We start from the raw sequence: 20,460 nt of genomic DNA, 5'->3' as shown, positions 1-20,460 counted from the left end.
ATGGCTCCTAATAGAAAATGCACATTCACTGCTAAGGTAGTTGGCCTTGTTCTTCTTCCCTGCAATAGTTAAAAACTCTTTATTTTCCAATTCTCTATATGGTCTATTTTTCTTTGGTGGACATTCTCTCTAAGCAGATGGCCATCAAGATGAGCCCTGTCAGATGTTGTGGCTCACCTGTTATGAAGAACATTGGAATGCAAGCCCAGGCCAAGCTGTAGGAGGACCCAAAGATAATTAAATGCTGCGTATAAGGCCTGCTGTTCCTGTATATATATGTGAATATGCACATGCCGAGTAAGAAGAGAGTACCTAGGCCAAATAGGAGAAAGAGAGGGGAAGGAAGAATTTGCTTCAAAAGAACATTGCATATAATATTAGTTTGTTTGTTTAAAAACAGTTACATGGGTGCCCAACTCGACCAATTCTGGCTGGCTTTTAACAAACTTGATAAAACCTAACCAAAAGGACACAAAACCACAGCACATAAACTGATAAGTAATAAGAAAATGGTTGTCAAAACAGAAGTGATATCATTCTCCAATTGGGATGCCAATATGTCACATCCCAAAGGCTCAGGGGAATTAACAGTTCTACTTTGTCTGCCATTGATAAGAACAAAAGAATAACCCTGCCAAGTCTGAGCAAGGCCCATCGTGGTCCAACATCACCATGACCAACCATGATCAACCAGATGCTTGTGAGGGACTTAGAAGCAGGATGTGAAAACATATCTTTCTTCTGTCCTTGTTATCTTGCAATATTAGAATCAGAATAGATCTGGAAGGGACCTTGGAGGTCTTCTAGTCTAGCTCTCTGCTCAAACCGGAGATCCTATACCATTTGAGACAGGTGACTGTCCAGTCTCTTCTTAAAAACCTCCAGTGATGAAGTACCCACATCTTCTAAAGGCAGGCAGTTCCACTGGGTAATTGTCCTCCCTGTTAGGAAGTTTCTCCTTAATTCTAGGTTGCTTCTCTCCTTGATTGGTTTCCATCCATGGTTTCTTCTCTTGCTCTCTGGTGCTTCAGAAAATAAACTGACCCCCTCCTCTTCATGGCAGCCTCTCAAATACTGGAATACTGCTATCATATCTCATGTTCAAATAGTATTTGAAGAGATGCTGTTCCCCTCCTGGTGCTGACACTGAGATTCAGTGTTACTCCAGGTTGAGGTCAGCATGCCTTCAAACACCATCTCAAGAATAATACTCCATGAATTCACTCAATCCATTTTGTAAGGTTTTCCAAACTAGCAGTTATCATCCTGCACAGGTTCATAGAGTGCAATGGGAAGAAGAGTATTTTATGGCTCACTTTTCCCTCAGCCTTGCAATGGGATATTCTTCGAGAGAGAAGTGTTGTGGTCTGCCAGCAGCCTGCCAGCAGAGTTGGTGGCAGATTCGGACAATGAGGAGGTTGGGGAGGAACATGGGCCAGCCCTGGAGTCTGGGGAAGGCTCTGACAAGGGCTCTGCATCGGAGGCAGAGATGGGGCCAGGGCCGTCCAACAGTTATCAGCTGCTTTCAGAGTTGGAGATCAGTGGAGCAAAAGAGCAACTGGAGCCTGTTCACGATGTGCGCATGCCCAGAGCTGCCAGGAGAAGAGGAACAAGTGTCGACTTGGGAGTAAAGGCACAAGTGGGTGGTGAATAGGGAATAAAGAGGAGCGAAAGGGGAGTGGGATTTGCAGGAGACAATTCGCTCATTTAATTAGGATGAAGATCCTTTCGAGACTCTTTGCCATGCATTTTCTGATAAAGCGTTACACTTGGAAGCTATCGGCCTGGCAACTCTCCAAGCCTGATAAAGTTTGTGGTTGTAAATCACCCTTGAAAGACTGTTTGCCAGGACTTCGCTGGGTGCGAATGATAGGAATTCATCATATTAGCCTAATGGGGTTTTGTTGAGACGAGGAGTTGGCTTTGTGATTTTGTGAAGCCTAGGTCAGAATAAGAAGGATGGGCCTGCCAATACAGTAAAATAAAAATGGAGGAACCCCAACAGTTACCTGCTATGATGCTGAAGATAGAGGAAAGCAAGACCAGGGAGACTGAGTTCACTTGGGTACGAATGAAAGAAAAGGAGACGAAGCACCAAGCCAGGAAGCCACAGATTGTCCCAAGCACCAGGAAAATCCTAGTAGTATGGACAAACCATGCTAGGATCCATGGAGAAAGAGGATAAGAATAGCATTAGGTAGTGATGGCACAAAGATGGATGGACTCTCTTTAGCCCACCTTCACAAAAAATAGATTAAGTTTTGCCATCAGCAAAATCTCCAGGGAAATACGTTGGAAAATAACCATTAAACTCTATGTTGTATCTTTGTGAGGTTTCTAGCAGGTTGTTTTTCCTGTTAGCTCTTTTAGCAAAATTGCTTTCATGGCAAATTCTAATAGCAAAAATAGCATGCATATTGCATGAAAACTATGCCTTTAACTCTTAAATACTTAACAAAACCCAAGCATCTACCTGTATTCAGTAAATAACAGTAAAAATATCCAAGCATGTTAGCTCAGAATGAGTTCTGAACATCTAGATTATTATTAATATGAAGGTGAAATTAAAATATGCCACTAAACTCCTTGAAATAACAATGTCTTCATTTTCACTATATTTGCCAATGTATTAAAAACATTCTCACAGGGCCTGGCCTCGTGGCAAATGTATAAGTCAACACAGAGACAGAACAGATGTAGCATAAATGCATTTATGTGTGTGACCGAAATGAAAGAATCTGAACCGGAGAGTTTGTATAATATTGTGTACTATTTGCTCAATATTTAAAGCAAATATTCAAAGTCTTACCTAGGTTAATTGGATAAAAGTCACAATTTGAATCTAAGCAAATGCTCCAGAGACCCCCGTGAAGCAGGCCATGAGGTGTACTTTCAGTCACCCAGTAAGGGGTGAACAAGGCTATCAACATCAACATTAGACTCGCAGTGCCGAAAATCAGGCTGCTGAACCAGAGGGGTTGCATCAAGAAACGAAAGTTAGTTTGAGAATACACCGATATGGTTGAGATAGTCCTAGGAAGGAAGAGAAGTGAGTCATTATCCACATTTGGTGGCTCATGAGATTAGCAACCTGGCTGATTAGCATCCTGGCAGGATGGGGTGAGTTTCCATCATGTGCTCCAGTTCTCGTCAACCCAGAGGTTCGAAAGCAGGTTACCAAAGCAGATAAACAAGTACCACTTCAATAGGCAACTTCACCAGGAGGCTAAAGTTGCATTTCTTCTTATCCAAATTTTAGAATGAGCTTGTAGTTCTTTTTCTCTGTTCTCCTTTAAATCTCCTAATCTCACTTTTGGGACTGGGATAAATGAAAGGGGAAACAAACAATTCAGAATAACATTTACTGTAGAAGACAACATGAAGATTTGTGTCCATCAAGTTCTGTATGTATTTCTCCCTCTAGAAATAATGTTGCTTGTTACATCAAAGGGAGAATTAAAATTAAATAGTCCATTTTTTTTCCAGACTAAGGACTCAACAGTCAAGGATAAGGAACAGTTCATAGATTAAATTTTAACCAAACAAACATTACTGCCAGTAAGTTAAAATGACCATTATAGGGCTGGCAAAAGGGACAAGTTTTATCATCCAAATGGGGTGAGCAGGAAACAAACACCTATCCATAGGGTGATGTTCTACAGTTAAGGAGTTGCTCAGGGGAATGTCCTTTCCAATAGATATCATAGTTGAACTTTTGGCTAAGGGGGCATCTTTAAATGATCTTTTCCTTCTGGTCTAAATAATTACTCAGTTACATAGTAGATAGGAGAGATGGATGGACCTTCTATTCCAGGGATGTTCAACTTAGCAAGTTTGAGATTTATGGACTTCAACAGTTGAAGTCCACAAATGAAGTCTTGAAGTCCATAAGTCTTAAAGATGCCAAGGTTGGATACCCAGTGAAGCAGAATTCCTATATATTACAGAAATGCCATCTTCTGTACCTCTAATTCTAGGTTGCTGCCTCATAGGGTAGCCCAACCCTGTTGTCATACCTGTCTACCATATTTATGTTGGGGTTTGACTCTGGAGAAGCATCAACCCTTTCAGAAATATATCCAGTTGCCTAGGACGCTACAGCTGATCCAGTCACTGCCAAGCAACATAACATTTGACCAATCAGACTCTTGGAAAATTCTACATGTGGAAATTTAAACCAATCAGAGAAGCAACAGGGAAAATGGTCCTCCACCATTCAGAACAAATTTGAAAATGTCAGATGAGTCAATCCTAAATCAAAAAAAATCTCAGTCATAAATTTAGGGATTGAAAAAAAAAATGAAATAAACAGCAGAAAGTTAAATAAGATTCCAATAAACAAACTAAAGGTACACATAAAATTGCAATATTGAAACCTATACAAGAAGATGTTAGAATAAATCCTAAAGAGCAGAGAGCTTCTTGTGGGAAATAGATCCTATTATGGTTTTTGTAAGACATAACAAATGTAAGCAACATCACCATTTCAAAAACTGAACATAAGAGGGGATGAGATTTTAGTTAGTGGAGAGATACACAGGCCCATAAAAATGATGCTAAACAATATTGAAGGAGATTTTTGAAGAGTGCAATCAGGAAATAGTACTGTCTGGTCAAAATTCTGTTGCTAAGTGAAATATTTAAGTGCGTTTGCCCCATTTTATGACCTTTCTTGCCAAAGTTGTTAAGTGAATCACCGCAGTTGTTAAATTAGTCAAACTGTTGTTAAGTGAATCTGGCTTCCCCACTGACTTCGCTTGTCTGAAGGTTGCAAAAGGAAAAAAGGTCATAAAATCCCCATCCCACTAACCTGCTTTTCAGCTCTGTTCTCCTGTGCAGGGCAACCAAAGAAGACCCAGCCGATCAGCTGAGACTCAGGAGGCAGAGAAGAGATGGTGCCGGGGCCAGGCAGAGGTGGTATTTGCCAGTTCTCTGAACTACTCAAAATTTCTGCTGAATAGCACCTCTGGTCTAATCCACCATAGCTATTTTATACCACAAATGTAGCAAACCCTTTGCACTGCGTATTGCTTGCATTTTAATATTAAATTGACTACGGGCCCCTCAGTTTATGGATTATTATTTTAGCATAGTTAGGCCATGTGTAATTGACAGGCTGCTGGATTTTAACATAGATTGTATCTGTTATTTATTATTCTAGAATTTTTAATTGGATATTCATGGAATGTTTTTATTTGTTCTGGTCCCTGGTCTGTGATTGTAATAAACTGAATTGATGATTGATTGATTGATAAATATGAGTCAATTGCCCAGCCTCTGAATTTTGATCACATGACCTTGGGGATGCTATTATGGTGGTAAGTGTGAAAACTAGGCCATAAATCACTTTTTTCAGTGCCGTTGTAACTTTGAATCATTACTAAATGAACCACCAAGGATTACCTGTACTTAAAGAGTGCTTAAAACCCATTTATAGAATGGATTACTCCACCATGATGATCTCTTCAGAGCTTACCCTACACTTAAAGGAAACCAACATATTTTGTCTGAGGCCAGACCTTGCCATTGTCTTAAATATGTCGATCTGTTTCATCTGTATTTGAAGTCAACTCAAATGAGGCACGGAAAGAAGTGCTTTTATTTATGACATTTCTTTCCCACCCTTTCTAGGGAGCTCATGAGGACTTTGGTTGGTTCTCCCTTCAGGCCTCTGTGGCCTTACAGCAATCACGGGAAGTAAGTCATACAGAGAAAGAACAACTAGGTCTATTTAACATGTCAAGATATGGTTTAATGAATCATGATTGTTCCAATAAAACATAATTGACTGGGTTGACACTCACGTTCAGCCAAAACAAATTACTCTGGTTGTCTATATTTGACACTACATTTATAAAGTGTTTTTTTTTAGGATAGAATTGGTATGATTATATGATTTGTTATAGAATAAATTACCTAAATTATAGTTACCTCATAAAGTAGGAATGAATAAAAGTATAGTCAAATGATTTTTTTTTAATAATGATATGAGGATATATAAGTTTGGATTGATAATAAGAGTTATTATGTAACATAATTGTAACTGAGAGTATGAAATGAATGCACAAAACTGATGAACCAACCGACACACTGTTTGTATATAAATACGGAAGAGAGCTGATGCTTTCATGTTTTGTTTGTTTTGTTTGTTTGCTAAAAAAAACCAATAAAATTGTTTAAAAAAAAAAAAGAATGCATCATGACCACCCATGAACTTTATGACGAAGCTGACATAACCGTGGTGGAGATTGACTCTGAGGGAGAGGAGGAACAGCCACAGGGAGTGGAAGTGTGGTTCCGGAGGTTGGGGAAGGGCAGAGGCTGGCTGAGCAGTCAGAGGAGGACCCAGGCCCATCCCTCTCCATCCTAGGGCACGCAGGGACGAGAGGATAAGGGAGAGACGTGGTCTACTCAGGAGGAGAGGGCCTTGATCCTCTTCATGGGCTGCAGCTGTGATAACTGGATAAGAGGATGGACCTGTGTACTGGCGAATGCTGGAAACAAAGCATGGAAATATTTCTAGTTTATTGTTCCTCTCTGATGCCTCCTTTGGCATCCTTCCCAGTGTGTGTTCTAATATCTGTGGACATCTTCCAGCCCTTATCTTGCCTGGTTTGTGTTGCTTTTTACTCTTTATAATTTAAACGGCATTTCCTCCTTCTTGTAACTTCTTGTGTGGGAGTTTTTTGTCTCCAGTCAAGGATATTTGGAGCTTGGAAGCAAAGTGAAGGAATAAAAGGGGCTTAACCTGTTTTTTGTGACTGTGTTTATTTTGTACCCCACCCTGGGTCATCACATAAGCAGATATTTAACCTGAATCACTTCACCCTAGTCAAATCCTTTATATCTGCCACACCATGCCAGAGGGTTTTTTGGGGGGAAAGAAAAAAGTCACTGCATGCACTTTTAACACTGAAAAATTGCTTTTTTTAATTTCAAACAAGACAGGCATGATCTAAAAAGATCTCAAGAAAATCTGGATGGAACAAAAAAGGCTAGGCAACCATGGGGCCAAATACATAGTTATGGAATGTTTATCGACAACAACTAACAAACAAAACCATATTCACATATGTTTTCACTGACAAATACAACCCACAGTTAAACTGATCCCCACAAAAATATATTTATGTGCCAGATTCCCATGCATTTGCACAGATCCTCAGACAACAAGGCCTAACCAAAATGGACACCACTGTTCTCCTCAGGATGTCCATTTTACCGCCATCATGACTCCACCATATACTCACTCACTTACACCGGAAGCTAATGCTCCTAGGGCAAACCTACACATTTTTTAATTCATTTTCAGTTAGAGAAAGGCTGAAATATTGTCAGCCTTGATTCACTGCCACAATATAATTGTCAGGTATCTTTTTGAGGTGTGTGAAGACAAATGAGGTATTATTTACAATGACTGCCATGGAGTAGCATGACATGTGCTTTCTTCTTCTTTGTCTTTTCCCTTCTCATTTCCTGGTTTCAGCCCTCTCTGGTTCCTTATGATACCCAAGGTGTGTGAAAATAGCATGAGCCATTACTTAGCTGCAAGTCAGAACAGGAAACCAATGCCCAGTTTCTAATTTAAAGGTGAAGCAAGTTCCTACTTATTCCTCCCGGATCATAGCTTCTGGAATGTCATAGCAAGCCATGGTCATTTCCTGCTATCATAAAATATTGCATGCCAATGTCCTGCCAAGATGAAAGAGAACTGGCTGAAGGCCATTCATAGTGGCAAAACCATGGTCCAATTACATTGGAATGAGAAGAAACGGGATATTTTCTTCATATACCCAGAATAAAGTTGCATTTGCCCCAGCTAAATGCTCCAGTGCATAATCGTTTCCATGATTATGAAACCAGCAAATGTGCTATAAGTGACTTTCTAAAAAGTCTCAGTGGGAGGGTTGATGCCTAGGCTAAAGAAATGATGGTTTTTTCAGTCAGCAAAAGTAGAATACCTGGGGGAAACAAAGGGGAAAAAATGAGTCATACAAATCACTTGTCAAAGCCAGAGATAGTAATATGATTGACTGATTGATCAACTTATTTTAAAAAGTTTCCTTTTCAAGTCCTGAAAATTCAGATATCTTGGACTTTGTCTCCCAACTGCCCTGGCCAGTTTGGTTGAAGGGAAGAAACTGTGAAGTCCTTCAAACCATCACTAGCGTCAAAAACATAATGACATTAAATGTAGAAAAGACAAGAGAACTGCAGACCTTAGAAAAGATGACTCACCGGTAATGATGTACATAAGAATGGAAGCCCAGCCCAAGCTGAAGGATGAGCCAAATATTACTAAATTTTGGGCATATCCTGGGGATTTCCTAAGAATGGCAGTGAACAAAGACATGGCAACCAGAACAAGGAAACCTAGGGACAAAAGAGAAGGAAAAAGAAATGTGGAGTAAGAGTTGAAGAACAGCCTGGCAACCTCACCCACCTCTGTGGAAAACCTCTTATGTTCATCAGCTCTTAACTGAGAATTATCCTGGGACAACAGACCTGAAGGACCACACAATCTAATTATCCATCAACCACAGGGCCAGCCATATGAGCAAGAGTTATATCCTAATACCCTAATGAGCCACGCTGGCGCAGTGTTTCGAATGCAGTACTGCAAGCTACTTCTGCTGCCTTCCGGTTGCCCTGCAATTTGACAGTTCGATTCTAACCATCTCAAGGTTGACTCAATCTTGGACTCATCGTTCCGGCATTAGTAAAATAAGGATCCAGATTGTTGGAGGCAATACGTTGACTCTGTAAATCACTTAGAGAAGGCTGTAAAGCACTGTGAAGTATAAATCTAAGTGCTATTGCTACTGCTAAGTGCTATTGTGCTAAGTGCTAAGTATAAATCTAAGTGCTATTGCTACTGTTAATAACTAACAGAAGCTCCAACAACATGCAACTAACTGACCTGAACTATCTGCCAAGGCCAGGTTATGTCTCACTATTTCTTTCTGGGCTGGAACAGCTGGTCTCTCTCCACCCTTGTCCCTTTAGATTGGGAGCTTAAAGGCAGGGGGTGATCGTTTTTTTGCTCCCTCTTTTTAATTTGTCTGAGCGACTTTAGAAAGCAAGCACTGTCTGGGGGAAAAAAAACCCTTTTGGTTTTAGACAAATAGTCCAACAGCTGAAATAATTTGAAGAAATACCTGAGTTTACCCTTAGGGTGTCCTTCATGCAAAGCACAGGTTCACATCCTGAAGAACAGCATCTGTATTTACCAAGTCCCTCAAATAAGGCCTGAGGATTGCTTCTGATTTAAGTACCAAAAAGATGCCTTGAATATGTAGAAGCATGAACAATGGCCGTCCCTGAGACTGCAGCAGCTACTGAACTACATAACACCAAGAATGCCCCCAAAGCCCCCCAAAGAATATATAAATGTCCACCTATCTCAACCCCATTGTCAGGGTTCCGATGGATGCCTTAATTAATTCATGAGCCTCAAGCCAATTTACAAAAGAAATCCAATTATTTATTAGGAGCAACATGTTGGCACTTTCCCAAGTGTATTTGGCTCTGCCCCACATAATTTACTGCCCACTTATGACCCTGTTTCCTCCCTCCTCCCAGGGTGTGTCATAAATCTCATTCTCCAACTGAGCACTTTCGTGGGCTGTAGAAAACACGCTTCTCTGGCTTGCTCTAGTAACCTGGGATACAATCTAGAGAAAGGCATGTGTGGAAGGTGCTTCTGATCATAGCAACTGAGCTTCTCCCCGCTTCCTGCCTATGGCAACTCAAGAGCAGTCCAGGAATGCTTTACGAGTTGACACACATTTTGTCAGCCAACCCAGAAACATGCTGCTGTCAATTGAAGTTTGTGGCTACTAAATAAACAGAGATCTCCTTTCCAAAATGCGGCCTGACTCCATTTTATTTTCAGCGTCTCTCCTGGGTTGGAACTGGATCCGATTTTTCTTCCAACAATACCAAGCAGAGACCTAGCTGCTTTAAAGAGTTGCAGGCAAAGGCTATGATTGCATTCCAAAACCCCTTTCTGGAATAATCCTCAAAGGCGGCCCAAGTCTATTACCAACCTGCACTAAAGCTGAAGATGGCTGCTACTTTTATCACCGATACGTCGTATAGCTTGTTACGTTCAAAAGAGATGCAACTGAAAAGCAGCCCCATGAAGCCACAGAAGAGGCCCATTAGCAGGAAGGCACGCGTAACATGGATGTGCAGAGCTGTGCCCAAGAAAAGAAAGAAAAAACATTAGTGTGCCCCGGTGTGCATAACTGCAGCCCCACAACCCTGTCCTTGCACCCCGAAAGAGCATCCCCAAAATTCTGCAACAATTCGTAGCACGTTGCCGAGTCTAAACAATAACGCTCGTAATGAGGCGTATTAAACTTCCAATACATTTGATGCCCCTCTAAAAAAAAAAATCAAAAAAATTTTTTAAACTCCATTCTGGCTCACTGTTGCTAGCAACCATTGGATATTTTTTTAAAAAATGCTGAAATTAAAGGAATCATAAAGGAAGTGAGATCTGCATGGAATTAAAAAAAAAAAAAGCTGGGTTTTGCACCTCTACTTTGTACCTGACATTTACCTAGACATTAATTGGGATGTCAGTTCAAAAATTTGGTCCCGATAGGTAGCAGCAGCACCTAAACAAGTTTGTCTGATCTTGAAACTAGTGATTGCATGGGAAAATCTGGGGTTAGTGTGATGGATTGTGCACCTGCAGGAGGACAAGGGGAGTCTTGGCGACACTTGAGCTTTCCCAGAAAGAAGCTTGGATTAAGAGACTGTGCAGTCCTGAACTGGATGGGGAGGAAGGAAGAGGTTCAGAGGTAAAATCTCTCAGGATATACACTTGCTAGATTAGAAGGTTATACCTGTAAATAGCAATAGCAACAGACTTATATACCGCTTCACCGTGTTTTACAGCCCTCTCTAAGCGGTTTACAATGTCAGCCTATTGCCCCCAACAATTTGGGTCCTCATTTTACTCACCTCAGAAGGATGGAAGGCTGAGTCAACCTTGAGCCTGGTGCGAATTGAACTGCCAAATTGCAGGCAACCAGCAGGCAGCAGAAGTAGCCTGCAGTACTGCAGTCTAACCACTGCACCACTGTGGCTCTTTTTTTAAGGCAAATTAGGCAAAATCCTGTCTCTTAGGTGTAAGCAAAGAAAGGGTTGGACTTAATTGGATCTGACTGTTTTGTTTCTGGGCTTGGGTCTGAAAGTAAGAGGCTAGATTGGAAAATCAGGTCGACATCCTAGAAAAAGGCATGAGTAAATCACCCTCTTTAGCTCAAAGGACTTTCCTTTTTATCCATTCAATTTTCTCATTTTGTTCTGGGTCAGGAAGAGCCACCACAAACTAGTGGGTCCAACAGCCAACATGGCAGCTGAAATGGGCCCCCAAAGGACAAATTCTCTCCGTTGAGAACTGATTGTAAATTCACCTGAAGTTTCAGCAGCCCCCTATGGCTGAAACCCAGTCTATTTCTCAAAATGGGAGAAGTGAGCATTGCATGTGAGGCTTTGACTTCCTGGAGGGAAGGCAGAATATAAAATGAATGAGTGAGTGAATAAATATCTTTAAGACATTACAAGACGGAGTGGAGAGATCTTACCTAAGAGATTAAACTGGTATAGGTTGCATTTTGATTCTAAGCAGATGTCCCAGAGACCACTATGAACCATGCCTCTATAAGTTGTCTCCAGTACCCAGTAAGAGGTACGCAAGGACATATATTCCAACAGCAGGCTTCCCGCTGAGCAAATGCCACAGCTAATCTTCAGGGGTTGAGTCAAGAAAGACAAATTTATCTCTAAACTGGTGATGCTTGTTAAAGAAACTGTAGTGGAAGGGATTTCTCTAGAGGGAGGATGAAGAAAAAAATTAAAGTCATTATGATTATTTCTAATTTATTTTTTTCAGTCCTGATTAACGGTCGTTTGAAGGGAAGTCCTGGATATTGATTGTAATATCTGGTAGAACGTATCAGTATCTCAAATTGTAGTGCTACTAGACCATATTGGAAATCTGTATCTGTTCTGACCTAAACTCTTTTCCAATAAAACAAACACGAACCAAAGGGAACAGAAACCGTTTAATGATTCTTATGAATCACCGGTTAAAAGGCTGCTGCAAACTAATTAACTTTGATAAGCACAAGCTTCGCCAAAACTGTGGTAGTCTGCCAAGAATAACAGATAAGATTTCACAACACAAGACTCTTCAAATACCAACTTAAGATACTGTAATGTCCATGAGGCTGAGTTTCAAAATGTCTTTGCTTCCTGCAAAGAACGTTCGCTTCACAGCTGCCTTTTATCTTCTTGAAGGAGGGGCCATTGCCTTGCAGCCTTACTCCCAAGTCGCCTGTACTGCTGCAACTGCTCTTTCCTGTGAGCAACCCTGCATGCGCATGTGTACTTGGCACAGGCTCCTCGGGAACCTCCTCATTGCTGCTGCCAGCCCCCACAATCTCTGAAGGCAGAAGTCCACTGTCTAATGGTCATGGCCCCTCATCTGAGTCCTTGTTCTCCTCAGCCATCTGCACCTGCTGTCAGCTAACCACAACAGTGTCTGGGATTTCTTGTTCCACATATTCCTTTACTTCAGGGTAAAATGACCCAGTAGGATTTTCCAAAGCAAAAGGAGGCAAGGCAAGAAACAATGGATGGGAACTAATCAAGAAGTGGAACAACTTGCCTTGAGAAGTTGTAGGTGCTTAATCACCTTTCTGAAATGTCTGTAGTGTCTCCTGCTTGAGCAGGTGGCTGGACTAGAAGACCTCCAAGGTCCCTTCCAACTCTATTCTGATTAATTTTCATTGTTGGAATTGTTACTTCTTGGCAGGCTGGACTGGAAAGAATCATCAGGCAGACAAAAATCCAACAACTTTTGATCTGGAATTTTTATTATAGAAAAATTAAGAAGCCATTCTGAAACAATTCCAGCCCCCTCCTCAAGCAAGAGACCCTATACCATTTCTGACAGGTGACTGTCCAGTCCCTTCTTAAAAACCTCCAGTGATGAAGCACCTACAACTATTATCTAAAATAACTCCATTTGAAAACAAATGTAATTGATCCTTAAGCTTGTAGGTGTTAACCAATCTAATAATTTGAATCACAATTGTACAGACATTAAATCAAACTATCTGTATGTTTATCCTTCCTTTACATTTGAAGGTGGCTTCTTCTTTATAATAATTAACTCAACCTATTCTCAATTTATCCGAACAGAATTCAGTTAGCTATAACCTCAAACTTTTCAAACGGGAATATGAAAATCCTTGGTGGCAAGAAATTAATTACAAATGCAAGGATTCATTATTTCTGTGGATGTTTTATGGGGCAATTTTGATCAGCTAAGAACCACCATTATACTTTCCTCAAGTTATAAGAATGGGGAATGACAAAATGTAGGTCAAGGTTTCCAATTTGTTTTTTTAAAAAATTGCATTAACAGAGGGATTCAATCAGTAGAGCGATACTAATACCACTCTATAAAGCCTTGGGAAGACCACACCTAGAATACTGCATCCAGTTTTGATCACCACACTATAAAAAAAGATGTTGAGACTCGAGAAAGATTGCAGAGAAGAGCAACCAGGATAATTGGGGGTCTGGAGGCTAAAACATACGGTGAACGTTTGCAGGAACTGGGCTTGACTAGTCTAGTAAAGAGAAGGACCAGGGGAGACATAATAGTGGTCTTCCAATATTTGAAGGGCTGCCACAAGAGAAAGGGATCAAGCTATTTTTCAAAGCACCTGAAGGCCAGACATGGAATAATGGATGGAAACTGATCAAGGAGATATCCAACCTGAAAATAAGGAGACATTATCCAACAGTGAGAGCAATCAACCAATGGAATAGAAGTTGCCTTCATAAACTGTGGGACCTTCATCACTGGAGTCTTTCAAGAAGAGACCAGACTGCCATTTGCCAGAAATGGGGTAGGGTCTCCTGCTTGGGCAGGGGTTGGACTACAAGGTCCCTTCCAACTCTGTTAATGTTAACTCTTTTAAATCTGTTAAGACCTTACCCCTTTCTCCCTCCCACAACAGGTCCAACAGCCACACCTTTCTGCCATTTGGGGCAGCTTCTCTGCAATGGAAGCAGGGATGGAGAAACAGCAACCTCTTCTGAGATCCACTCGGTTGCCTCGGCTACCATCACAGGTTCCTAGCCTACCACTGGAATCTGTATTGATGGGTGCAAATTCCGACCAATGAGGCTTCTGGGTTCTTCTGTCCCCAAGGTTTCTGGCCAATTAGATCAATGTTGTGCAACAAGGGAAAGAATGTTTTGATTGCAATTTAAATTTTGAAGAGTCTGAAGTGTAATGAGAAGAACTGAAAAGATTCAATAGTTTCCTTACAAGAAACTTCTAAAATTACCTAGGAGCACCTCCAGAAGTGTAAAATTGACCCCTCCTCTCTCCAGTATCTTGTATCGCTTATCTACCTATATTCAGAGGTGGTATTCAGCAGGTTCTGACCAATTCTAGAGAACCAGTAGCGGAAATTTTGAGTAGTTCGGTGAACTGGCAAATACCACCTCAGACTGGCCCCGCCAACCCCATCTATTCTCTGCCTCCTGAGTCCCAACTGATCAGCTGGGTCTTCTTTGGTTGCCCTGCACAGGAGAACGGAGCTGGAAAGCAGGTTAGTGGGATGGGGAGGGAATGAGGATTTTGCAGTAACCTTCCCCCAGGAATAGAGAGGGAATGGAGATTTTACACTATTCTTCTCGTGCCACGCCCACCAAGCCACGTCCACAGAACCTGTAGTAAAAAAATTTGAATCCCCCAATGCCTATATCCCATCTATCTATCTTATTTATATCTGTCAAATCCCTGTATCTATCCATCCATCTATACCTCTCTCTATATACTGTATCTTTCTCTTTATTTCTCTTTTGCTATCATCTATCTAATCATTGGGTTTTTAAATTTTTTTCAGGTATTTACAACTGAAATAAACAATAGCTAAATAAATAGGTATGCAAAGAGAAATGATCTTATAAAAATAAAACATTGCACTAGTGCTCAGGGAGATAATCTGGATAAATAAAATTAGGTAAATAAAATTGAATCTTAATTTTATTGGCTGTCTTGAAATGCCCATTGTGACAATTCTGCTGAAGTTTAAATAAATGTATCTATGCCTTGTATAAAAGAGAACAGTCCATCTTGCTAACACAATGCCAACTTTATTTCAACAAGTGACAAGTTATCAGAAAAACACAATTTCACATCTTCCTCTAAGGGAAACAAAAATATTTTACTATAACGTATTTCAAATCACCACAAATGCTTTTCTTGGGTTTAAAAACCCACGTTCACCACATAAGATATGCAAAAAGGTTTTAAAAGCTTTCTAAACAAACTCAGTGTTGAACACTTAACACTTAAAACAGCAAGATTAATTAGCATTTAGATATACTAGACAGACATCGTTATTAAAATAACATATCCATCTCTGTGTGCAAAGAAAAAAAAGCATGGATGGTCTTTGCTAACAATTTCTCCCATGCAGTGAAATGATAACCATCTTCGCAATGATGTAGTCTGTATTCTGAGATTTGCATGATGATTTCAAGCTTCTGTGCTTCAGATGTTGCACGTAATAGGCATTAATCTTTGGGTTCAAACCAGACAGACTGTAGTTTAAAAGTCATGGATCATTTCTACAGAACCCACAACGGGCATTTTGCAGAATTGGATGTGGGTGACTGCATGGTCTCAGTAGGATGCCTCCATTGTAACAAACTGCCAAATGAAAAAACAACAACAACAAGCTGTGATAGTTAACACAATTTGAAATAGCTTTCCATTGGTGATATATCTTAAAATACCCCAGACTAAGAATAAACGATGCCACAAATGCAATTCTCCACTGCTTTTTCCATTCTCTTCAAATAGTAAGGTGGTTGAGTACTGGTTGTTTACTGGATGATGTAGCCTATTTTGGAAAGGATAGCAGGTGTATCTGATTATGTCAGAAGAACCCTTGTTTCATGAATAAAAGACAACACAGGTTGTGAATGATCTGTAAAAGAAGACATAATAACCACAACCTACCTACACTGGAGTCAAATGTCTATCTTAACCAATTAAACTGCTCTGGAATTCCAGAAATGGAAACTTTTGGAGAGATCTCCTCTTAGATCCCAAATCTGTTAAACTACACGATATCCTCATTTTCTCCTCCTAGCTAATCTCTCACCCATAATCTATGCTAAAGGTTTTGATTCTCCATCAGGTGCCCCCTTCATGGCCTCTTCCTCTTCTGGTCTAGATTTCTCTGGATCTATATCGATGGTCAGATCTGTAGAACATTCAGAACTTGACTTCTCCGGGACATCAGAATAAAGGCTCAGAAGATAATGGGCAAACCTGCCTTTCTTCTTCCAATCCGAGTCAGACGCGGTGGGTTCCATCTCAGTAGATGTAGCTGCCTGGTCTTGGGAAAGGGACTTGGGAAGGGGAGAGGTCTCCAGTTTCTGTTTGGGTAGATCCGTAGACGGAGCACATTCTATGTCGTAACTATCTCCCGCTTCAGAAGTATTCATTTCTTTGTTCTGAAGGGAAGAATTGGAAAAACACTCGGGAGCACTGGCGGTTTCTTCGATGTTCTGATATTCTGCTTCCCAATCTTCTGCTTTATCCTGGCCAGTTGTGGTAGTCATCTCAGCAACTGCACTATTATCCTTGAAGCTGGCAGGCTGTTGAGGCCCTTGCTTCCTTGGCCATTCAATCTGGCCATGGGTCGAGTATCTTTGGCCTTTGGGGCCATCGCACATCTCTTGCCAACCATTTCCATCTCGCTTCCTCTTCATGTTCAGAGTATGTTCTCCAAATGAGGTGCCTTCCCTTTTGCTGTTGGGCGAGCCTGAAGACCAAGGAGTTGACTCAGCCAGGCTTTCCCTGGGGTTGCTCCAAGACTTCCTGAAATTTCCCTCCTTCCTTTGCCAGTTGTCCCCTTTCCAATACCTCCTGCCTTCATCTCTCTGCCTCTCCTTCCATCCCAATGGGGACTGGGATCGTTTCCATCCCCTTGCCGGATCTGCTTGAGGGGATCCAGACCAGTTCTTCCCACCATCCCGTTGGGTGACCCTGGCCCGTTGGTTGTGCTGCCTATCCGGGATTCCACTGCCATGAGAATAAGAGTTTCTATAAACTGTTTCATCACGGTGAGGCGTATTAGGGTACCAGGCGTAAGGAGCACTACCAGAAGCCTTATGGCAGGTGGGTTGGCAGCTGTTACAGCAGCTCCCTGCCTGTTGAGCACCCAGGCCATGACACGCAGCGACAGATCCTTGTCCACTCTGAATAGGTAGGGGAGCCAGGGCATTCTGGGCCCCTTTGGCAGCACTGTTCAGCAAGAAGTACAGGACATCCAAGCGTACGGGCACTGTTAAGGAGGACAGACTGCTGGATGACGTCACATGTCCCAAGGAGTTAGGATGCAGGTCAGAAGCTCCAGTTGTGGACATGTCTTTGGTGGATGACCCAGGTGGCATCAGCACCAGCCTTCTTTCAAGGGCCTCACGATTAACAGGCTGCTGGTTCTCAGCCATAGGACTTTCTGCGTGATTCCCAGGAGACCCAAAGACTGTAGGAAAAAGGAGAACACAAAGCCAACTGTCAAGAATCTCAGAGTATATTCATGGACTGGAACAGAGCTTGGTAACAAGGTCAGCCAATCAATAGGCATAGCAACTAAGTCAGCCAATGAGGAGAGTTTGGAAACTGAAACTAGAAGTAGCCTAGGCTGGAAAATGAAGCTAGTAGTCTAGGTATGGCTCTATGTTAAGCTCTGAGTCTGTCTGTTGAAGATGGAACTAACTTGCTTGCTTGCTTGCCTGGTGAACTAAAGTGAAACTAATGTCTGTTTCTGTGCTGCTGAAGTTACTTGCAACATGTTTCTGTCTGAGTTTGCTCCATTTGTTTATTTGATTTGATTTGTCACTCGCTTACAAGATAATAGGTATAAATATAAACATGAGTAAGAATACAGGAAATAGGTACAAATAAATGGGGACCATAGGACAAGGACGGGAAGCACGTCCTATCCATGTTGAAGAAATCTACAACTGGTTTGTAGAAATCTACTTATGTTTATAAAGAAGTTAAATGAAGCATCAGACATTGTGTTTATTTTTCTGCCACTGAATTAATTTTTCTGGCACTGAATTAGCAAAACTCTGAACGAAGAAAACTACTTCTTCAAACCTGTTTTCAATAGGTTTGAAAAAAAAATGGTGGGGTTTTTTTTGTTTTTGGACAAAAGTCTTATCAATTAATCTACACGTCATTTTCCTGCCTTCCCTTCCACAGGAAACACACAACAGAAGACTCTAACCATCAAATAAACCTCCAAAACAAATAAAGAACATTAGGAAATTGAAACAACTTAGGTAGTTCTTGATTTGCGACAGTTCATTTAGTGACTGAAGTTACAAAGGCACTGGAAAAAAAGTGACTTTTTCACACTTACAACCATAGTACCCATCCCCATGGTCATGTGATTTTCATTTGGATGCTTGACAACTGACTCAAACTTATGATGGTTGCAGTGTCCCAGAGTCATCCCTTTTTGTGACCTTCTGATAAGCAATAGTCAATGGGGAAGCCAGATTCACTTAACGACCGTGTTACTAATTGAAGACCTGCACTGATTCACTTAACAAATGGGGCGAGCCAAGTCATAAAATGGGGGCAAAAGTCACTTTTAACAAATTTCTCCCTCGGCAACATCCATTTGGGGTTCAATTGTGTTTGTAAGTGAGGTCTACCTATACTTTTCCAAAAACAGAGCCTTTTTTAACTTCCAAAATGTTATCTTCAAAAAGGATTGATTTGAGTGAGGAAAGCTTTCTGCTTCAAATCCCGAGAAGCTGCTACCAGTCAGCGTTGATAATACTGCACTATTTCTTGCACTCTTTCTCTTCCCTGCATTTACTCTGAAAGGGACTATCATTATAAGTAGATAAGATATATTAGGCAAAATATTTGGCATAGAATTTACACCGCGTTCAGAAAATCACTGCTCATTCTTTAGAAAAAAAAACGTGGTTGCATTTTAACAGAGTTGAACACAGGTACATGCAGGCTGTTTGAAAAGAGACTGGCCAGGTTCATACAACACGTTGAAAAAGGTTAGTGGGTGCATTAACCCAGTGTGGTTAACTTAAGATTTTAACCTTGTTTGCATTTTGCACGGTCCCAAACCGTTTGTCCCAAAGGTGCTTTTTCAGGAGGCAACTAAACTTTGTTTTTTTCTTTTGAAGATGTTTCGCTTCTCATCCAAGAAGCTTCTTCAGTTCTGACAGGATAGTAGGGAATATGTTCCTTGCAGACAGCTGGTAACCTGCATCCATCCTTATTCATGTGACTCTGAGGACACAGATAAACTTCAGAGTGCTTAAGTGACCCTCTGAAAGGATGCAAATGACCAGCTGTCTGCAAGGAATATAAATCCTTCCATTCCCCATTATCCTGTCAGAGTTGAGGAAGCTTTTTGGATGAGAAGTGAAATGTCTTCAAAAGAAAAACAAATCAGAAAGTCCAGTTGCCTTCTGGAAAACCACCTTTCGGACAATCCTGACCTGGATGACTGAGAATTCTCTACAGATGCTTGTCTTAAGACTTCGGGTGGGGAACTTTGGAGAGTTGAACTCCAAGTCCTTAAACTCTCAACGTATGGAAATATAAAAAAGGAAAATTGGTAATAGATAACGATGCAAAATTAGATAAGAAAGCTGTATTTGTGATTATGGTCTTGTTTGATTTAACATGTTAAAAGCCTGGAATCACACAGTTTACCTAAAGATGTTTTTAAAGAAATAAAAATAAAAAAAATTATTTGGAAAAAAAAAAGAAGTCCTTAAACTCTTAAAAGTTGCCAGGTTTGAAAAACACTGGTCTAGCTTTTGATTGAGAAGGTCAACACAGTATACAGGTTTCATACCCAGGGAGGCGTATCACGCAAAACTCAAAAATCACGTTTGTATTTTTCATACACTTCCAGATGGCTTCTGGAGATCATTCTTCTTTTTTTTTTTTTATTAAGAGAGAGAAGTTAATAACATTCGAGGTGTATCTTTAGCCTACTCTAGATTTAATAGTGTCATAGTCACGTTCTGTGAAATTAAGTATAAAGAATAAAGATGACTAAAACCAGTTGTAAACTGATTGTTGAAAACCCAGCACTTCTCCTTTCTAGGGCTGTTATTTACTGAGAAGGCCAACGAAGAGATTGGACAAGCATTCATCTAGAATGGTATAGGATTTCCTGCCTGAGCAGGTGGTTAGACTAGAAGACCTCCAAGGTCCCTTCCAATTCAGTTATTCTGTTATATTCAGTTGACTTAACCAAAAAACTCAGAAGCTGCCCAAGTTACAGTCCTGAGAATCGGCAATGTTTTTTTTCTTTTTCCCAAAGCTAAAATCCTCATCTCATTCTCCCCCCT

At 40.9% G+C, this 20,460-nt stretch overlaps 2 protein-coding genes across 2 annotated transcripts; both read right to left on the bottom strand.

Annotated features, from left to right (window-relative positions):
- Window positions 1-7,914: 7,914 nt before the first annotated feature.
- Window positions 7,915-14,157, bottom strand: LOC113448220 (protein NKG7-like). Its single transcript, XM_026718827.1, has 5 exons — window positions 14,027-14,157; window positions 11,601-11,845; window positions 10,050-10,199; window positions 8,239-8,373; window positions 7,915-7,961 (listed from the first exon to the last, which is right to left on the bottom strand). The coding sequence occupies exons 1-5, from the start codon at window positions 14,155-14,157 to the stop codon at window positions 7,915-7,917; spliced, it is 708 nt and encodes a 235-aa protein (XP_026574612.1).
- Window positions 14,158-15,485: 1,328 nt separating this feature from the next.
- Window positions 15,486-17,565, bottom strand: LOC113448219 (uncharacterized). Its single transcript, XM_026718826.2, has one exon. The coding sequence runs from the start codon at window positions 17,563-17,565 to the stop codon at window positions 16,219-16,221; it is 1,347 nt and encodes a 448-aa protein (XP_026574611.2). The 3' UTR covers window positions 15,486-16,218.
- Between the last annotated feature and the right edge of the window lie 2,895 nt (window positions 17,566-20,460).

The sequence above is a fragment of the Pseudonaja textilis genome, chromosome 10 (assembly GCF_049901715.1).
Source record: "Pseudonaja textilis isolate UNSWEBS1 chromosome 10, rPseTex1.2, whole genome shotgun sequence".
Taxonomy (NCBI): Eukaryota; Metazoa; Chordata; class Lepidosauria; order Squamata; family Elapidae; genus Pseudonaja; species Pseudonaja textilis.
This window is presented reverse-complemented; position numbering and strand designations above follow the sequence as displayed.

Excerpts from the sequence above, each read along its gene's own strand:
- LOC113448219 (XM_026718826.2), bottom strand. The coding sequence starts at position 17,565 with ATGGCTGAGAACCAGCAGCCTGTTAATCGTGAGGCCCTTGAAAGAAGG.
- LOC113448220 (XM_026718827.1), bottom strand. The coding sequence starts at position 14,157 with ATGGTAGCCGAGGCAACCGAGTGGATCTCAGAAGAGGTTGCTGTTTCT. Across the intron at positions 11,846-14,026 it reads GTTGTGGGAGGGAGAAAGGG|AGAAATCCCTTCCACTACAG; the intron begins GTAAGGTCTTAA and ends TCCTCCCTCTAG. Across the intron at positions 8,374-10,049 it reads CATCTTCAGCTTTAGTGCAG|GTTTCCTTGTTCTGGTTGCC; the intron begins GTTGGTAATAGA and ends TTTTGTCCCTAG.